At 41.5% G+C, this 17,652-nt stretch overlaps 1 protein-coding gene across 8 annotated transcripts in view; it reads left to right on the forward strand.

The window, feature by feature from the left end:
* Positions 1–7,746, forward strand: part of LOC111855588 (E3 ubiquitin-protein ligase Midline-1) — a 71,905-nt gene extending 64,159 nt beyond the window's left edge. For all 8 annotated transcript variants that reach the window (XM_023834750.2, XM_023834754.2, XM_023834751.2 and 5 more), the window contains exons 6-10: positions 1,039–1,166; positions 1,766–1,909; positions 4,094–4,255; positions 5,002–5,209; positions 6,090–7,746. In XM_023834750.2, the coding sequence (XP_023690518.1) occupies positions 1,039–1,166; positions 1,766–1,909; positions 4,094–4,255; positions 5,002–5,209; positions 6,090–6,438 (991 nt within the window). In that variant the 3' untranslated portion in view covers positions 6,439–7,746. The remainder of the gene's footprint in view (positions 1–1,038; positions 1,167–1,765; positions 1,910–4,093; positions 4,256–5,001; positions 5,210–6,089) is intronic.
* The last annotated feature ends 9,906 nt before the right edge of the window (positions 7,747–17,652 follow it).

Genomic DNA, 17,652 nt, shown 5'->3' on the forward strand with positions numbered 1-17,652 from the left:
CTTTATTCCAATTACTCCAGTTAATTATTTAATCGTCCATTGTATGATATTTATTAACATTCTTTGATTGCTTATATACATTACCGCCAATATTTGTGTAGTGATTTTTTAAGTGTTATGGCAAAAATGCTAGGTGTTTCCACAATTATGGACAATAGTGTAAATATGATTTGAAATGAATTTGGCATACTACATTTGTTCATTATTATAAGCTGTGTAAATGTGCAAAGAACATCATGTTCACAACAGGAAATTACATCTCAAGCCAGATGCATCACATATCTGAACGAGCCCTGAATGTGTTTAGCGCAGATGTTTTAACAACAATGCTCTCAGTTTGGGAACCTTTGGAGAGATTCATCTCTGGGCTATTAATACCCTGGATGTCTTAAGATCCTAACAACGGTCCTCTCTCAAGCTTTGAATAAATTATTTTATTTAAATAAGGTTGGAAGTCTGCAGTTTAGAATTTATATACAGCCACGGAAAAACAATATGAGACCATTCTATATTTTTAAACAAATTTGCATTTTTAAATCCTGGTTTAATCGTCGGTCTGCTGCCAGAAGGCTAGGCTGAGCAGCAGGTTGCTTCCAGGTTCAAAATTTGTAAGACAGCAGTACACAAGAATAAGGTGAAGCAGGTGACACTGGGAATGACCAGGAACCAGCCAGGTAAAGGCCGGAAGTGACTTTCTAATGGCAGAAATGACCATTAACTCATCCAACAGTTTCTCATGAATCGCAGGATGACATCGAGTGAGGAAAAGGAATGGGAAACATTAAGCGCTGGTCTGAAGTTCACGGCTAGGACAGTGTGTATCAGGCTCCTAGAAGCAGGACTGAGGTTCCCATAAAGCAAGGAAGAAGCCCTTCATTAAGGAGAGACTGGGGAAAGAGAGAGAGATACACACACACACACACACACACACACATAGATATGTATATATATGCACTTATATATTTTTTTCTTTGAATTGGTTGCTAAAGTAAAATATCTGTTATAAAATATTTGTTAAAAACAATACCTCTTTTTTAGGGTGTCTATGGCAACAGCGTCTTCTCAGGTGCTGATCCCAGAAATCAACCTGAACGACACCTTCGACACTTTCGCATTAGATTTTTCAAGGGAAAAGAAAATGCTGGAAAGCCTGGATTACCTTACAGGTAGGACAGTAATAGTAATAGTAAAGAGTGCTAGAGAAGCTTTGTTATCTGTATATATTTTCTGACAGGTTCTCCCAGGAGGAGAGACATTCTGAGCACTGTGGAGGTAATCAGCAAGTTTGATGTCCATCTCATGTGATCTGATGAAATATTTACTCTTGGCCACATCTGTGTGTCAGCTCTGTTTGAAATTAAACTGCTTTCATCTTGCTTGTGTATCCAGTTTGGGTTCTGCTGCTTTTTTTGCTGGAGTCTGTCTCTGGGAGATGGTGGCATGTGGAGAGATTTTCAGTTAGAGGGCATCGATTAGAGGTGATCTGCATCCACGGGCGAGACACTCAGCTGGTGTCAGCCTGTGCTGTCACAGAACATTACGCTTTGGGGTTGTTTGCTAATTTAATGACAAGACAATGTCATATCCCTGCTGTTTCAACATTAAAAAAGGAAAATGACTTGTTTACTGGAGGAATCTGATGCTAGGCTATTCTGAGAGTGTCACTGTGGGAGAAGTCTGTACCGGTCTTTGTCCTGCCACAGTTTGCGGAGTTCTCAGGCAACACGCAGTGATGTTGAGATGTGTCCCGATTTCTCCATTGCAGCGCCGAATCCTCCGGGAATACGGGAGGAACTGTGCACGGCGTCATATGACACGATCACTGTCCACTGGACCAGCGACGACGAGTTCAGCGTCGTCTCCTACGAGCTGCAGTATGCCATCTTCACCGGCCAGGCCAACGTCGTTAGTAAGTGAGCAGGATCGGACACGGGATCGGACGCCAGCACATCTCATTCATACTGACTTCCTAATGTGAGCTAAATCCTAGAAACCTTGGATTCCCAGTCCCTTGAGTGCAATGCAATGTACTGGTGAAATGAACATACGTCAATATAACAAGCACAAATGTCACCCTTCCATTTTCAATCACAGGTAGAGAAAGGATACAAAATATAATAGCTAAACAAGGTGTAATTCTTCTTACAAAAAAGACGCCTTTCTTTAGTCTGATGGCCTACGCCCATTTGCTTCGGCAGACTCATTAGGGAATACAGATTCTACAAATCAGAACAGAGAGAACACAATTATACACACAGTATTACCTTTTCCTATTGAAATACAACATACATTTTCTGTAAGAGAAGGGGTAGCTTTGCACTCCTCCTTTGAATAAAGTTGCAGTCCCTTTAAACACTAGGGAGTGCTGGCTGCATTTCCTCATGATTTCTGTGAATTTAAAAAGCAGACATCCATTTTAGTAATTTTAAAAACAGGGGTTCAAAATAAAAACATCTGCCAAAGGACAGAGCCCCTCCCCCCCACCAAGCATGGATACCTCACCATCCAGGCAGTGGTGGTGTGTTTAATCAAGCAGGCCCCCTTTGATCCCGCGGCTGAACACTCTGCCTCCGCAATAGCATATGAAACAGCTGCTGGAGCCCAGGTTCCTGTTCAGTGACTAGAACTTAACATGATGCTCAGTTACTGTACGTCTGTCTAACGGAAGCGCATTGTGTTCTGCCGTGCGCAGCTCTGTCTGCAGGTTGTGGATCCATGAAAGCCCCTAAATGCACTCATTCAGCAAACTCTGCACTTCTCTTTAGCCCCGTGATCCTGAGCTATTCCACCTCAGCTTCCTGTTGGCTCCTGACTCTTTGAAACATTTCACATTAGCCAGTGCACTGGCCAGAGATCAGGTGAAAATGGGGCTGTTTCTGGCACTGGAGAGATTTCCTGATGAGGGAATTGTCCCTGCAAACTGCACATTGTGTCTTGATGCCAAATGAAGGAAATGGGAAAAGGGGGCTGCGAGACCCACAGATTCTGTGCAGAATTTAGGGTGGGAGTGATAAAAAAAAATGAGATTGCCTTTCATTTGGCTGCATTTGTAGTTTAACAGTAAATATAACTTACGGATTTATGTGTGCTTAACCTGTTGTGCTTGGCTTAATGTGATTCAGTGTTTGTTTTCCATCCAGTTGTCCACCCAGACTGCTTGCCCTGCCTAAGGCCACATTATTATGAAGCTTATCCTGGTAGACAGGACCTAATCCAGGGCGGGGCGTGTCCACCAGAGGGCAGTCAGTCACACGTTATCCCGAATTAATCAGCGCTGATGAGGCAGTCTGGGGCGATCACAGGGGCGTGAGGAAAGCCCGAGGCTGAGAGGTGTCGGCTCTGGCACATTGCACGTGGTGCTGGGTGATGGGGGTGCCAGGGAGGCCCCCCAGGCCGGGGACAGGAGCGTGTTACTCAGGGAGTTTATTGGTGGTAGGGAGATGGGGGTGGTTTCTCCTTTTTTGTCTTGTAGTTTACCCCCTCCAAACAAAAAAGGGAAAAATTCAAAGTAAAGTCTCATGATTAGGGCAAGCTGGGCCTCCCACACACGTCATAGAGGGGTATTTTGGAGAAGGGGTTCCCTGTCTTTTGATGTTCATCGGCTGTATATCGTATAACAATTTCATGAACCGGTAACCCAGGGGGAGATTGATATCATACATTTAACTGTTTGCATATTTTTTTCAGATGCAAACAGAGGGGTCATAAAAAATGCAAAATATGTTATTTATTTTTGGAAATTAACAAACCCCTCCACAAAACTTGCAGTGTTCTGGAGTACTGGCCACTGATCGGTACCAGTCCGTGGACAGGGGGTTGGGAACCCCTATTGTGGGAAATACTCAAAATTTAACATTTCTCCATCGTGCTGTCTTCCAAAGCACAGGGTGACTGGGAAAATAAACACATGTACTGTAATGTGTGAATTACAAGATGATTAAGTGAGGATAAGATGGGACCTCCTGTCCCTTACACAGAGTCGACACGGGTTACCGTATGCGTGCAGAGTTTCTGTGCTGTCACTCGTGTCCTCTCTGAGATCCCCAAAGGCTTCCCGCTCTGAAATGCCCCCTCCCCCCGCATCTCTTGACAGGCCTCTGCAACTCGGCCGACAGCTGGATGATCGTGCCCAACATCAAGCAGAATCACTACACGGTGCACGGCCTGCAGAGTGGCACCCGCTACATCTTCATTGTCAAGGCCATCAACCAGGCGGGCAGCCGCAGCAGCGAGCCAGCGAGGCTTAAGACCAACAGTATGAGTCCTGCCTCCGTGTGTGTGTGTGTGTGTGTGTGTGTGTGGAAGGGCAGGTTTACGCACAGGCTAACTTGGGCTATATCCGGGGGCCTTGTGTTGTTTGGGGCCCCAAATGTATTTTTTATGGTTGTTACAGTGGCATTATATGCAGGAGGTTAGACTCCAGCAATGAACTTGGCCCAGCTCCATGTGTGGCTACAGCTACATGTGTATGTATGTACCGTTTTGCTCAGCCAGTGTGCAGCACCCCTGGAGCTGGGGGTTAAGGGCCTTGCTCAACGGCCACCAGACATGTGACTGTTATCCGAAGGCTTGACCTGGTGATCTTCTGAGTACAGTCATAGGCTTAGTCTGCAGAGTCACATATAGCCTCCTTACGCGTAAGCAGTGGTGGCCTAAGGGTTAGGGAAGCAGACTTGCAGTCAGAAGGTTGCTGCTTGGAATCCATAACTAACAGAGTACCACTGAGGTATTATGAGCAAGGTACTGCCCCCCTGGGTGCTGAATTTGTTGCCCCCCTGCTGTGTCATGATGTCACATATGGGTTAAATGCAGAGGACACATTTTGTTGTTGTGCTGTAGTGTGTGACCAATGACAACTAATCACTTCATATTACACTTTATCTTTGTAATCATGTTAATCATGAAATTTTGCATAGTTTTCGTATAGTTTTTCTTTTTCTATAGATTATACATAAGCAAGCAGCTAAACGCCCTTCCTGAAACCTCTTTGGCCCTGTCAAGGTCAGCCTTTTAAGCTGGACCCCAAGTCGGCGCACCGTAAGCTGAAGATTTCCCACGATAACCTGACAGTGGAGCGCGACGAGACGTCGTCCAAGAAGAGCCACGGGCAGGAGCGCTTCGGCAGCCAGAGCAATTACGGTGTCACCGGCAATGTCTACATCGACAGCGGCCGCCACTACTGGGAAGCTCTGATTGGAGGAAGCACGTGGTATGGGAGGGTCATGTGACCACCCTTGTTTTATGTGTTTTGGGTTCTGAGGAGCATGCTTTCTTAATTTTTTTATATTTAGTAAGTAGAAATTTTATCCAGAAGTCAATGCATGTGAAATCCCTGTATATGGTACCGTTTCATTTCACACAGCACTTCATAAACTGAATTAAAACATACAATATATACCGTAAATGGAAAAAGTTGCAATAAGCTTTTCTGGAAATCTCCACTCTGTCTGAAGGGACAGGCCAGTAGAAAGGAATTCAAACCCTATTAATGAAATTTACCTGTCTGTTTTTATATATAAATGGTACTGTGCAAAGGTCTTAGGCAGTCAAAAAATGTTAAAGGGTATTTATCTGAGTAGTAAGTGTACATTTGCTCCAATAAAACACAAAATTAGAACATCAGAATGGCAAATTAAGAGTTTATCCTGTTCTTCAAAAGTACAGCTATCTTGTTGGATAGCTAGACGAGCATTACTGTGGTTCCCAAACCTCTCCTCAGGGGCATCTCAGCCATTCCATGTATTTGTTAAATTTCAGCTCACTTAATTGATTAATTTAATTAGTTAACTGAATGAGGTATTGATTAGCCAGACGTGGTATATGCTTGTGGTGATTAGCCAGTATGGTATTGGTAGATTAAAAAAATATATGGCTGTATTTGATGGTTGCTGCAAATACTGGAGTGATTTCATGGGAGGTTTTGAAATGGCAAAGCTGACACATTTTAGCAGACATAATATCATAATTTAAGGAGATAATTTAAGCATCATTTAATTTGAGTACCTAAGTACTGCTTACATACAGTAGATATACCCTCACTGTCTGTAGACACATAGATAGCCAATCTTTATCCTTCCTATCCCCAAAAGGTACGCCGTGGGCATCGCCTACAAGTCAGCACCAAAGCACGAGTGGATCGGCAAGAACTCGTCCTCCTGGGTACTCTGCCGCTGTAACAACTCCTGGGCAGTGCGGCACAACGGGAAGGAGGTGTCGGTGGAGCCATCCCCACATCTGCGGCGCGTGGGTGTGCTGCTCGACTACGACGGCGGCTCGCTGGCCTTCTATGACGCTGCAGGCTCGCAGCACCTGCACACCTTTGACATCGCCTTCGCCCAGCCTGTCTGCCCTGTCTTCAGTGTGTGGAACAAGTGCCTGACCGTGCTAAGTGGCCTGCCCATCCCTGACCACCTGGAAGGCGCCGAGCTGCAAGACTAATGGAAAGACAATGAGAACAGACCAAGAGAGAAAGAAAGGCTGGAAGAGAGAGAGAGAGAGCTGTATTCTCAGACACACTGACTAGGCTCACCATCAGCACTGCTCCATACAAAAGGAGACATAAAAACAGCTTAAAATATTTTTACGTACGCTCTTATAGTAATAAATTAATAGCGATAAATTATTTATGTATAAAACGGAGTAGGATTTTTCTTGCTTTGCACATGGTTAACTACTTCATTTACACTTAGTTGACTTTGGGCAGTATGGAAAGTTTTTGAAACTTCCGAACAGCTTTTTGGGGCACAGTTGTGTATCGCTTTCATTTGGGATTTAATGACAAGCTGTACTTGTTTAGTGTTGTTTCATTTCTGCAGACCTGACAGCTGTCAACCGTATGCCGATGGAACAAACTTGTAAAATCTCTAACGAGCACCACTCTGCATTGATCCGTATAACTATCCCTAGAGGGAACACTAGAACAGAATCACTCATTTTTGTTTACGTTGTCCTTGCTATTACAGCTTTGTCTGCCATTTTCTCATAATTTTTTTAATATAGCCATCGCATTCTAATGCTTCTCTCTCGAAGTTCGGGTTAAATCATCCGAGACGACCGTTTTTGAGCAGAGGCGTAGGTAATGCAGTTAGGTCTTGATTATTTTAAAATCCTGCTTATCTCACCCACAAAGGGATTTTATGCACCACGTGTGGGTTTTGCACCAACAGTTGCGTTTATGGAAACGGACTGAGTGGATTCACAGCCGGGAGCAGAAATCACTTATTCTATTGCTCCATCAGACGTTCACCAGCCACAGGGGGGCAGCGTCTTTAAGGGTCACTCACACAGCATCTGTTCCATCCTTTGGGGTTTAATTGCTCACTAACAAGGTCGGGCATGAGGACAAAAATAAAAAATAAACTGGCAATGTCGTTCAGCTCAACAGCACTGTTGAAGGGTAAATCCCCACCCCTGTGTTGTAGGCATGTTTTATCTTAAAGTAAATCTCAGCATTTTTGAAAATTGCTTTGACAGCAGTGTGGAAATGGACTCAAATGGACTGGATTGATTTTATTCTTTTCTTTAAATCTACAGAAAGGCATGCATTCCTGATGATTTTAAATCCCTGAATCAACATTGCTGCTGGTTTGCCCTCCCCATGTACATCTTGTTATCGCAATGTTTGTCGAATTTTTGGACGCTCACTCATGGAGAAAGGATCGCTGGACTTTGCAGGAGGCTTGCATTACAGTGCAATGCTTTTTCCTTGTACATTTTTTGTGAAATATAAAAAAAATATATGTTCCACCACTGTGTTTTGGTCATTATTAGCAACACACTAAATAGATAGCTCATTTGGTACATCAATAATGTGAACATTTAGATAAATTAAAGCTTAACCCCATCGTATAAATACATAATTTGCACATTATTGAGGATATAAACAACAGTTCATGAAAATCTTTAGCTAAACTATCAATAATGATTCCTTAAAAAAATATTAGTTAAAACTTTAAATGCAGTTATAAAAATAACAGGGTCATAACTTGGATTAAATGGAAACTGATATGAGATGTGCATGAATGCAACTGTATTCGCAGCCAGATTAGATTTCCATTTAATATAGTTTATACACATGTGAGTCATTTGTCCATATAGCATGTAGAGCAATTCACTTGATGCAAATTACATTCATTAAGCTGCTATATTTTAAAAGTAGCATTCAGTGCTGATCAATGACCTCCCGGAGATGCTGTGATTCCTACTGACACATGTTTTTGTTCTCCAGTAAAGACAAAATTAAAATTGGAAGACAGAGTGTGAATGAACTTGCTGTGACCTCACCCTCCAACAGAATCTGACAGAGTGTCATCCCGGTGGGAGGGTGACACCAAGACCCCTGGGCAGTGTGTAGAACGCTCTGCTGTAGGCAACCTACAACCCAAAAATACCTAGAAGAACCCATCCTGGTCTGAATTGTGAGGATGGAACTCCCAGAAGCTCCTAGATTAGCAGGACACATGAAGGACACTGAGGGCTGAATGCCTACATTACTGGAGACCTCCAGTGAGACCACTTCAGTACTGGCATAAAGGAGTCCTTTGTTTTTTGTGTAATTTGTGATAATAAAATGTTGAAAGTGACTCCAAAGGCATGAAAGAAGGCAGCCAGTGGGCTTTAAAAGTAGAGACAGGTCACTGTCTCTCCAGGTTCTTCATCTGTCCGAAGGTCACCAGGTCAAGCTCTCAAATTTAATTCAGGGTGGAACTGAAAACTGGAGCACAAACACGTACAAGAAGTTGCCATTTCATCTGACGCAACTTGAAATGGCACCTCAGGCCAATCTGATACCCAGTTCACCTCGGCTGGCTGGAACGAATGCAGTACTTTAGGAGGTTAAGGCAAGAACGGCTTCGCCGAAGCATTTTAGCATCCAGACGGGAGGTAAATGGTCCAGGAAGACAGGGTACTATGGAAACTGATTTCTCACACTGAGCGGCAGAACAGGGCTGAGATAAATGCTGAAAAATGCGGCATGAAAAGGACCCGCACCCCAACAGAGAGGAGATTATCTTTCGGGGGAGGGGGCGGGAGCAGAAAAGGGCCGGTTAATTAATGACAAAATGCCGTTCTGGGGCCTTTGATTGATGGAAAATTAAAAGGATGCCTTGCTGAGAGCGTTGTCGGACCAAAGGCACAGAATGGGCAGGGGAGCCGTGCCCCTCGTGGGAGCCATCGATATGCGTGATGTCAGAGAAGGAAGGCCACTGGTGGCAAGGGGAGAGGAGCCGGGGGGGGGGGGGCCAGAGCAGGGGTGCATGGGTAGCAGGGCGAGTGTGTGCCAAATCTCACGTTTTCACATGCTCGCTTTAGCGGGACCTGCCTAACAACTTCTAACATAAAACACTGCCATTATGAATGGTAAAATGGTTTTAAAGCTTCAGTTTATGGCAGTATATGGTCAGGATGCTTTTAGATGGAGCATGAATAAATCACCTCCATTATGTCCATAATTTGTCTTGAAACGTGCCAAAATGTCAAATATCATTATGATGACCATTGACGTTGTGAAATTGATATCAGGTCAAATTAATCTGAGATCCTGGATTGTTAAATTTTTTAAAATGTTTCAGCATTCTCATGAGAATAGAAGATATTCTAGAGCAAACATAAAATGTTTCAAGTAAGGTGCAGATAGACTGTAGAGACACAGAAGCCAACAGTGATGAAAATAACTACAGTTATTTAAGGAATCAGTATCTGGAGGGCATTTTATGGGGAAAGCAGTCTACTCACAATGTACATCCATCAAGGCAACACCATAAGCAGCTGAGTATGAATGCAAATGCACTTTCTGAAAATCATAAAAACCCCATACTGAACAAAGCGCATTTTTGGAGTGAGTGGAAGTCTCGCAATCATTGCTATTCTTGAGAATAAAAGGATAGTTCAACTGAGATCAGATTGCAAGGTGACACAATTGCAGAAGATTTTCTCTGTTAGCTAATCATAACTTGCTGTAGTTGAAACATAGAATGGATCTTCTTTGAACATCTGGCAACTGTTTCATTGCTAGAGAACACCCAGCTTCATCGGTCCAGAAGAAGGGAGGCGTTCTTGATATTATGCCATCTGACTAAGACGGAAACAATCATTTGTGTGTGCAAATTGAAGCAGCTGAAGTAGATTCCACTTCATTTGCTGTAAGATATTCTGCGTTCCTTTTCGTGAGAAGTCCCATGCAGCATTCAAGATAAATTGCTCATCACTACTGCAGGAGAATGAACAAGATGCTTGACATGGAGCTAGAATGATTTTCTAACATCACTTAAAAGCCCACAATCACGTAGACAGGAATGGCATGCTCTCCGTCGATTTCCTTCTGAGACCCTGCTTCTGTTTCCCATCGACTCAACTGCCGGCGAGTGTGTCTCATGATAGGGACAGCCTGCACAATCTACCCTTTTCAAATGTTCTGGAGTATGAAAGACAAACAGCCTTTTCTTTAGGACTAACTCAGTATCTGTATACAACCCAACAAACAAAGTATATGGTCCCCAAAGAGAATTTTAAAGTCAATGTTGTCTGCTTATTCTGACTGAAAATCCCTTTTTTGTGCTCCTTGCATGTCCATGTTTTCAATTTTGCAATAAATGTGCTAGAAATTTGCCCTTTGTGGAAGGGTCACTACCCCACTGAGTAAACTTTAATATGCAGGACTGCGGTGTGTGAATGTTATTCCAAATGTCAGTTTAACTTAGGAATGAGCATTTCTTGAAGTAATCACTATTCATATTTTTTAAATATTAATCAGACTATAGATGAGTTAATGAATTGCATATGTTACGTATGTGATATTTACGTTTCATATGAAGATATATTACTGAGAATGCTTAAAACGAATGTACACTAGTTATAGTTAGGATTTCAGTTTCTTGAGTAATTTAAAAGATTGTTTTATAATATGTTTGGGAAAGCTAGTGGCGTGATGTGACTATGTGGAAGAAAAATCAAGATAAAAATCAGGTATAAACAACTGAACCAACTTCCTCAGCTTGCTCTTCACAAACTACGTGAAAAACGCACTTTCCATTAACTGGAATGAATGTCTCCTGCCATCTAGTGGTGAATATAGGCCTATACAATAAAACAGCAATTCACGCTTAGACAGTTTTATCCGTGGGTCTCCTGGGCAAGGATTGAGAACCACTCATTTGTACAATTTAAGTACAAATAAGACACCCATAACTACGCACCTAGAAACAGCTAGATTCGATCCTCTGCATTTTTCCAATGTCGATCTAATCCATGTTGTGAAGACACCTACACTTGAAATTGCTCTGCAGTACAATTCTAATCACGATATCAACATTTTAGTGGCCTATGAAAAGAAAATCAAATATAAATTTCTTTGATGAAAAGCACATTTGGTACCTCTGACGTTGAACAAATGCAGAGATTGGACGGTTTGGTTCAATTAGTCAACCTGTTTAAGTTAAAGTTTGATTTCTCTGAAATCAAAACAAATTATACCTTTAGCAGACAGCTTAGATAAAACACACCTGATGCACTTCCTGCTTGTTAATCATGCCGAATCAAACTAAACTGTTTATCAAATCATCCAGCTGTTTTCCGGTCAGGAATCTTTCTGGCTAAGACACGCAACCTTAGAAAAAAGGATTGTTGTTCATCATGTGAATAATATGGCTTAAAAGTTTGATTTTCAATTTCCTAACAGTCAATTGTAATAAAAAACTGAAGCTTCTAACTGGATTAATGCTGACGTCAGAATGATCATGCAATGGCAGGTAAACTGTAGCTTTCCACTGTGGGGAGGAGCACAGCTGCGCTCGTAGAGAAAGGTTAAGCAGAAGCAGGGTCAGATAATGTTTAAATCATTAAGGGATTTATAAAAATCAAGAGTTACATTGTCGTAAAACTTTTAGGAATGTAAGAAAGTGAACTCAAGTTTCTTTAAAGCATTTTTGAGTTAAAGTAATAACCAACATGGTAAAGCTGAGCAAAATCCCTTCGATATCTTGAATATTACTCCCACCATGAGAATTTGGCAAGCTGAATGTTAAGAATATTATACAAATTCCTTAATGTCAAATATGTGTGAGTTGGATTGATTCATTAAATTGTCTGTTCAATACTTCAGTCCATGAATACATTTTTTTCAGTATAAAAACAGCAGTTAATGTTTCCTTTATTGGTGGTCATGGTTAGATAGGCCTAAGTGGTACATTTCACAACCTCAAGTCCAAACTTGTTATACACACTTGGCAGTGCTGACAGCTGCAAGTCTGTTGGGGCAAAAGCCTCTCCCAGCTTTGCACATCTGCGTTGTGTAATATTACCCCTTTCCTGTGAGAACGGTTCTAGATCTGTCGACATGGATGTGATCATCAGCGGACAGCAATTTTAAGCCTTGCCAGGAATTCTCAGTTGCCAATCTAGGACATTTGTTTTTCTCTTTTTTTGTTTTTAGTTTTCATTCTTTTTATGCCATGTTGCTTATGTGCTTCAGGTCAGCACTGTTTTTATCGCAAATTTTAGAAAATGGATGGATGGATGTTCTTACAGCTGACATTATGGCGATAGTGACAATACTTCACAGTAGACCTAATATTGAGTAGTTTATGGGCTGTGCAGAATTTATAAATGCAAAATGCAGTGTTATATTTGCAAAATGCATGTTACATTCAGAGAAAATTGTTCAGTGTTTAATCTGAACTCAGCTTCTTTCTCAGTCTGAGACACGTTTATCAAATTGTTAGCCAGTTTTTTCTTCTTAGCTACTTACGTGCCACTTTGGGAGAATGGTCAGATCTTTCTAGCTGGTGTTGTGTATTTTCCACTCCTACATCATCGGATTGGCTCTCTTCCCAGAGATATTCAAAGTATCTGAAATCTCTTCTGCTCTGTGCTCATTGAAATCTATGAGGTGGAGTTGTTTTGAAGATCTCTTGGTCTTCATGGCTGTATCTTTGCTTTGAATACAGTACATCACTATGGAAGGACCTTAAAGAGCCTGAAATCATACAAAATGTTATTTGTGAAATGTGGACTTCAAATAAATTTGTGAATCTGAAGCCAATCGATCTCACTTCTGCTTAATTAAGAATATCATAGCAAAGGCGTGAGTTTAAGTTTAGGTTTATTTATGGGCTGCATTTGCTGTGTGGGTCCATTTGGCTCTACTTTTTTTGAACCTCTGTTTACAATCAACGAAGGATATAGTTGAGACTCAGAACACAGCCTGGGTCAGTTACAAATAACTGATTCAAATAAAACGCAAAATTGTAAAGACCATCACTTAATCTACATTATACACTTAAGTGAGAAATGTATTACCCTGCAGCAGGATAATTGTCCAGCTGGTTTTAAATGGTTTGCATCAGCATCCCTTCTGAGACATACCCCTGTCTTCTGTCCTGTGCTTCCTGGGGCTGCAGGCCCAGCCCCTGCCCCGTCCAGGTGGTGGGATGGTGGATAGGTGGTTCACATCACTAGTCAGCATAACTGTTGGTTTGTGTTTTCACCAGTACCCATGGCAATTTACTTCTTTGATATAATTGTTGATTTTCTGTAATTGAGATGCTCTTTTTTGTTTAAGTATGTTTCACAAGCACCAACACCTATACTACACTGCCCGGCCAAAAAAAAAGTCTCCATTTGAATTTTTCATTGGACCGCCTTTAGCTTTGATTATGACGCACATTTGTCATGGCATTGTTTCCACAGGCTTATGCAATGTTTCACCCTTTATTTTCATCCAGATTTGCATTAATTTCTAACCGAGATCCTGTATTGACAAGTGAGTTGAACCACTCCATAAAGCCTCCTTCATCACATCCCAGAGACCTTCAATGAGGTTAAGGTCACAACTCTGTGGCGACCAAGTCATGCGTGAAAATGATTCTTCATGCTCCCTGAACCACTCTTTGACAATTTGAACCCATTGAATCTTGGCATTCTTGTCCTGGAATATGCCCATGCCAACAGGGAAGACAAAATCCATTTATGATGGATGGAGGTGTAACCTGGCCATTCAGTAGATTCAGGTACTCAGCTGACTTTACTTTATTGCTGCATAATGTTGCAGAACTGTAATAATGATCCAGTCATTGGCTCTTCAGTATTTGCTGATATAAATTCAAATAACTTTTTTTTTGGCTGGGCAGTGTATTAACTAATAGTAATTGATTTTTTAAATGTAACTGTAAGGGCATTTGGATGTTAACTATTGAAACAAGTCGCATATTAAATATGTGTTTGAAAAAAACAGAACTAAACTCTGTCCCTGGACCTAGCCCTGCACCTGCCCAGGACCTAGACTAGCTCAGTGCTACTGTACTGGCCAGGGTGAAAATGAGCTCATTCCCTGGGTGGCCATCATAGAACCACAGATTCTACGGGATCTCTGAAAACCTTCAGCAGGTGCTAAATCACCAGCTAAGCCTTAAGCCTAGTTCATACTTCACTCTTCCGCCTGTGCTTTTGTGCTGCAAACAGACATGTGAGCAGAATCTTGTGCTCATACTACATTTGTCTGTGGACGCAGATGGGTGTGGTTGATAAGTGTATACAGCAGTGATACTCCACCAGAACAGCTTAGGGCAGATGTATTTCAACAAACACAAAATCAAGCAACACAATAAAACGGGTAAACTTTTCACGAACAGTTTTAAAGTTCTTAGAGTGCTATTAAGGTAACATGTTTTTTGAAAACAATATTTTGAAATCTTTACAATTTTATTGCCAAAATTTAAAAATTCTGGAACAATGTTGCCATTTACTGCAGTATAATATCTGGACAGTATGAGAAGTTAGATAAGAGGGAATCTCCGGGTCTCCTCATACACCTGCTAACCATAATTAGCACAACTATTCTTCTTCTACTCTAAGTTGACCTCACTGCTCCCTCCTACTGGAAACACTTTACTTCAGTTAATGCGCACCAACACACGTGATCTCAGGCAGACATAAAAATCTGCGCTACATGCACACCATCCACAGCTGTCCGGTGCAAACCCCTAATGACCAAATTTACGTCATTCACCCTTACACGGACCGAAATCACATGCGGAAAAGTGAAGCATGAATTGGCCTTTATTCCCTTCCTGCACTCTCACACTGAGGTGCGCCTAAAACTGCACTTACCCTTTACCTTTTGTTTAAAATTAAAACATCTTCCAGCATAGGTCTGTGCCTAAGAGTTCTTTCCTCACATACACACATACAACCTTCGTCTCTAAAGAGACTGCTGTGTGTAGAAGGTGAGCTCAACTAACCAATAATCCCTCTGATACGTCACAGGCCTGGGAGGACCCAGGGTGGGTCTCCACACCAGTACCCCTCATATGCCTGAAAACATCTCAAATGCAAACTGTCTTGTACAGATTCAAATGAGTAAGTGAAACATGAGCTTTAATGATTTGAACAGAAATTATTATTTTAGATGGAAGTACACACTCACAGGTGAGGTCAGAAATCTGTGTCCCTGGAGAAGTTACAGTTAAGGTTCTTGCTCAAGAACCCAACAGAGACATTATCACTCAGGCAGACAGGGTATTTAAACCAAACACTTTTTCATTATGGTGTGAGGCAACAGTTCTAACTACTGTGCCTCCCCATGTTATATTACTGTTTTGCTCTACATTACCTGTGCAACACAAATAACCAACAAATGTCAAAACACCATTGTAGCAGGAAAGCACATCTATAATCCGCATCAATCAGCCTTTTCAGAATCTCACAGCTCTTCCTCACCGTGCCGTTGTGTTTGGCTAACTGGAGACACATACCTTTACCAATCAAATTATCAATCCACACTAGGGTTTCCACTTTCCATCTGAAGAAATAGAGGACACCCCCTACAAATAATCGATCACACAGTCCAAAAATACGGGACAAAAATCACATTTCTTCTTGGTTCAAAACAGGACACAGCATTTCTATATGAGATACGTGGGAACAATAACCCTTAATAACAACTTAACTGCTGAACAAGCGAATTCTCCGGAGATATATATGCCCCCCCCCACCCCCCATCGCAAATGAATAGACAGATAACTATGACTCTTGGCTCTTCAATTTAGCATAGGTCTATACCAATGTCTCAATCACAAATCAACAAGGAATATTGACAAACAAATGAGTTTATCTTGTTTGATGGCTGAATTCACATTCTGGGGTACGTTATCCAAAATCATACCTGCTAACAACTTTAGCAACTTACATAGTTGGAATCACACAACTGAATGGTTCCAATTATATATGCTGCTAACAGGAGATTTTGGGAAACATACCCCAGAATGGTTAAATATGCATTAATCATCTTTGGGCTGAGGATGTGCAAAGAGCGCTCATAACTGGAACAACTCAGAGAGGCTCTGCTTCAATATGTGGGTTTAAAAATGCATTATAGTCCATAACTATCCAACCAACTATTAAACAGAATGTGATGAGAAATAATTTAAAGTCTATTAGCTTACTGGGGGAGGGGTGCTGTTTACAGCTGTTTTTTTTCATGGAAATGGTCACTGTGATTATACATTGGCATTAAAAAGATATTTTACGTGATATGAAACTGGATTTCTCCCCACAGTCCAAAAACATGCTACGGTGAATTGGAGTTGCCAAACTGTCAGTAGGTGGGAACGTGTGTGTGAATGGTGTGTGTGCGCTCTATCCTAGGTTATTCCCTGTCTTTTGCTCATAGCTTCCGGAATACACTGTGGACCTCTGTGACAAAGAATAGGACAAGCAGGTACAGAAAATATACGGATGATAGACTCAATTAAATTTCCTTGTATTTCTATAATGACTATATTTCAGAAAAGGGTGCACCAAAAAACAATTTTTTTGTCATTACTTTCTAAACATCAGCTTACCAGGTTAATGGTCACAGAAATGAAGGGTCGGGAAATAGGCTAAATAGGGCTACATTTAAAGCTAATTAGTAAGCATTGGAAATATTTAGGACTACATTGTCATGAATATTTTAATATTTACTATAATGACTAATATATTATCTGGTCTGCTTTATTATATCATCACATGCTTAGTGTCTAGTGTTTGCTTCACTAAAATTTTTTGTCAAGATCCTTACTGTGTAGTGCACTCTGTATTGTGGTCGCCATCTTGCATATTACCTAACCAAGGCGTTTACCAATGACATAATTAAAAACTGTTAGAACCTATAAAGAAAAAATACACAATCAAGTCAACTAATCTGACTGGGTATTGTTTTCTACTTGAATTTGTACAGAGATGCCACCTACTCCGCTATCTCGACACAAATTTCTGAGCAAACGACGGTTGCATCTCCAGTGGCATTATGGGGAAGCGTAAAAACAACCACTTGCACACTTCGCAGAATGCAGTATGCCATCCAGGTACCGTCTAATTCCTACTAAGGATTCGGATGTACTGCTCACTTCACATACTACACTTTTGCCTACTACTTATCAAACAAATGTGCAATTTTGGATGCCCCCATTCTGTTAATGGGGGATTTGTTATGCTGCAGTTTTGGGACTGTACAAGCTGCCAACATTAAACACCAAAAAGTAGACTGTGCTTTACCGGGGGAAAGGTGGTTTGGCCGGTCGGTACGATGGGAGGCGGGGTAAATTTTGCCATCTGAGGGTGGGGCACGTAGTATTCGGTAGATTTTGCGTGAAAAGGGAACTTGACGCAATGTTT

This window comes from Paramormyrops kingsleyae, chromosome 1, assembly GCF_048594095.1.
Source record: "Paramormyrops kingsleyae isolate MSU_618 chromosome 1, PKINGS_0.4, whole genome shotgun sequence".
Classification (NCBI taxonomy): domain Eukaryota; kingdom Metazoa; phylum Chordata; class Actinopteri; order Osteoglossiformes; family Mormyridae; genus Paramormyrops; species Paramormyrops kingsleyae.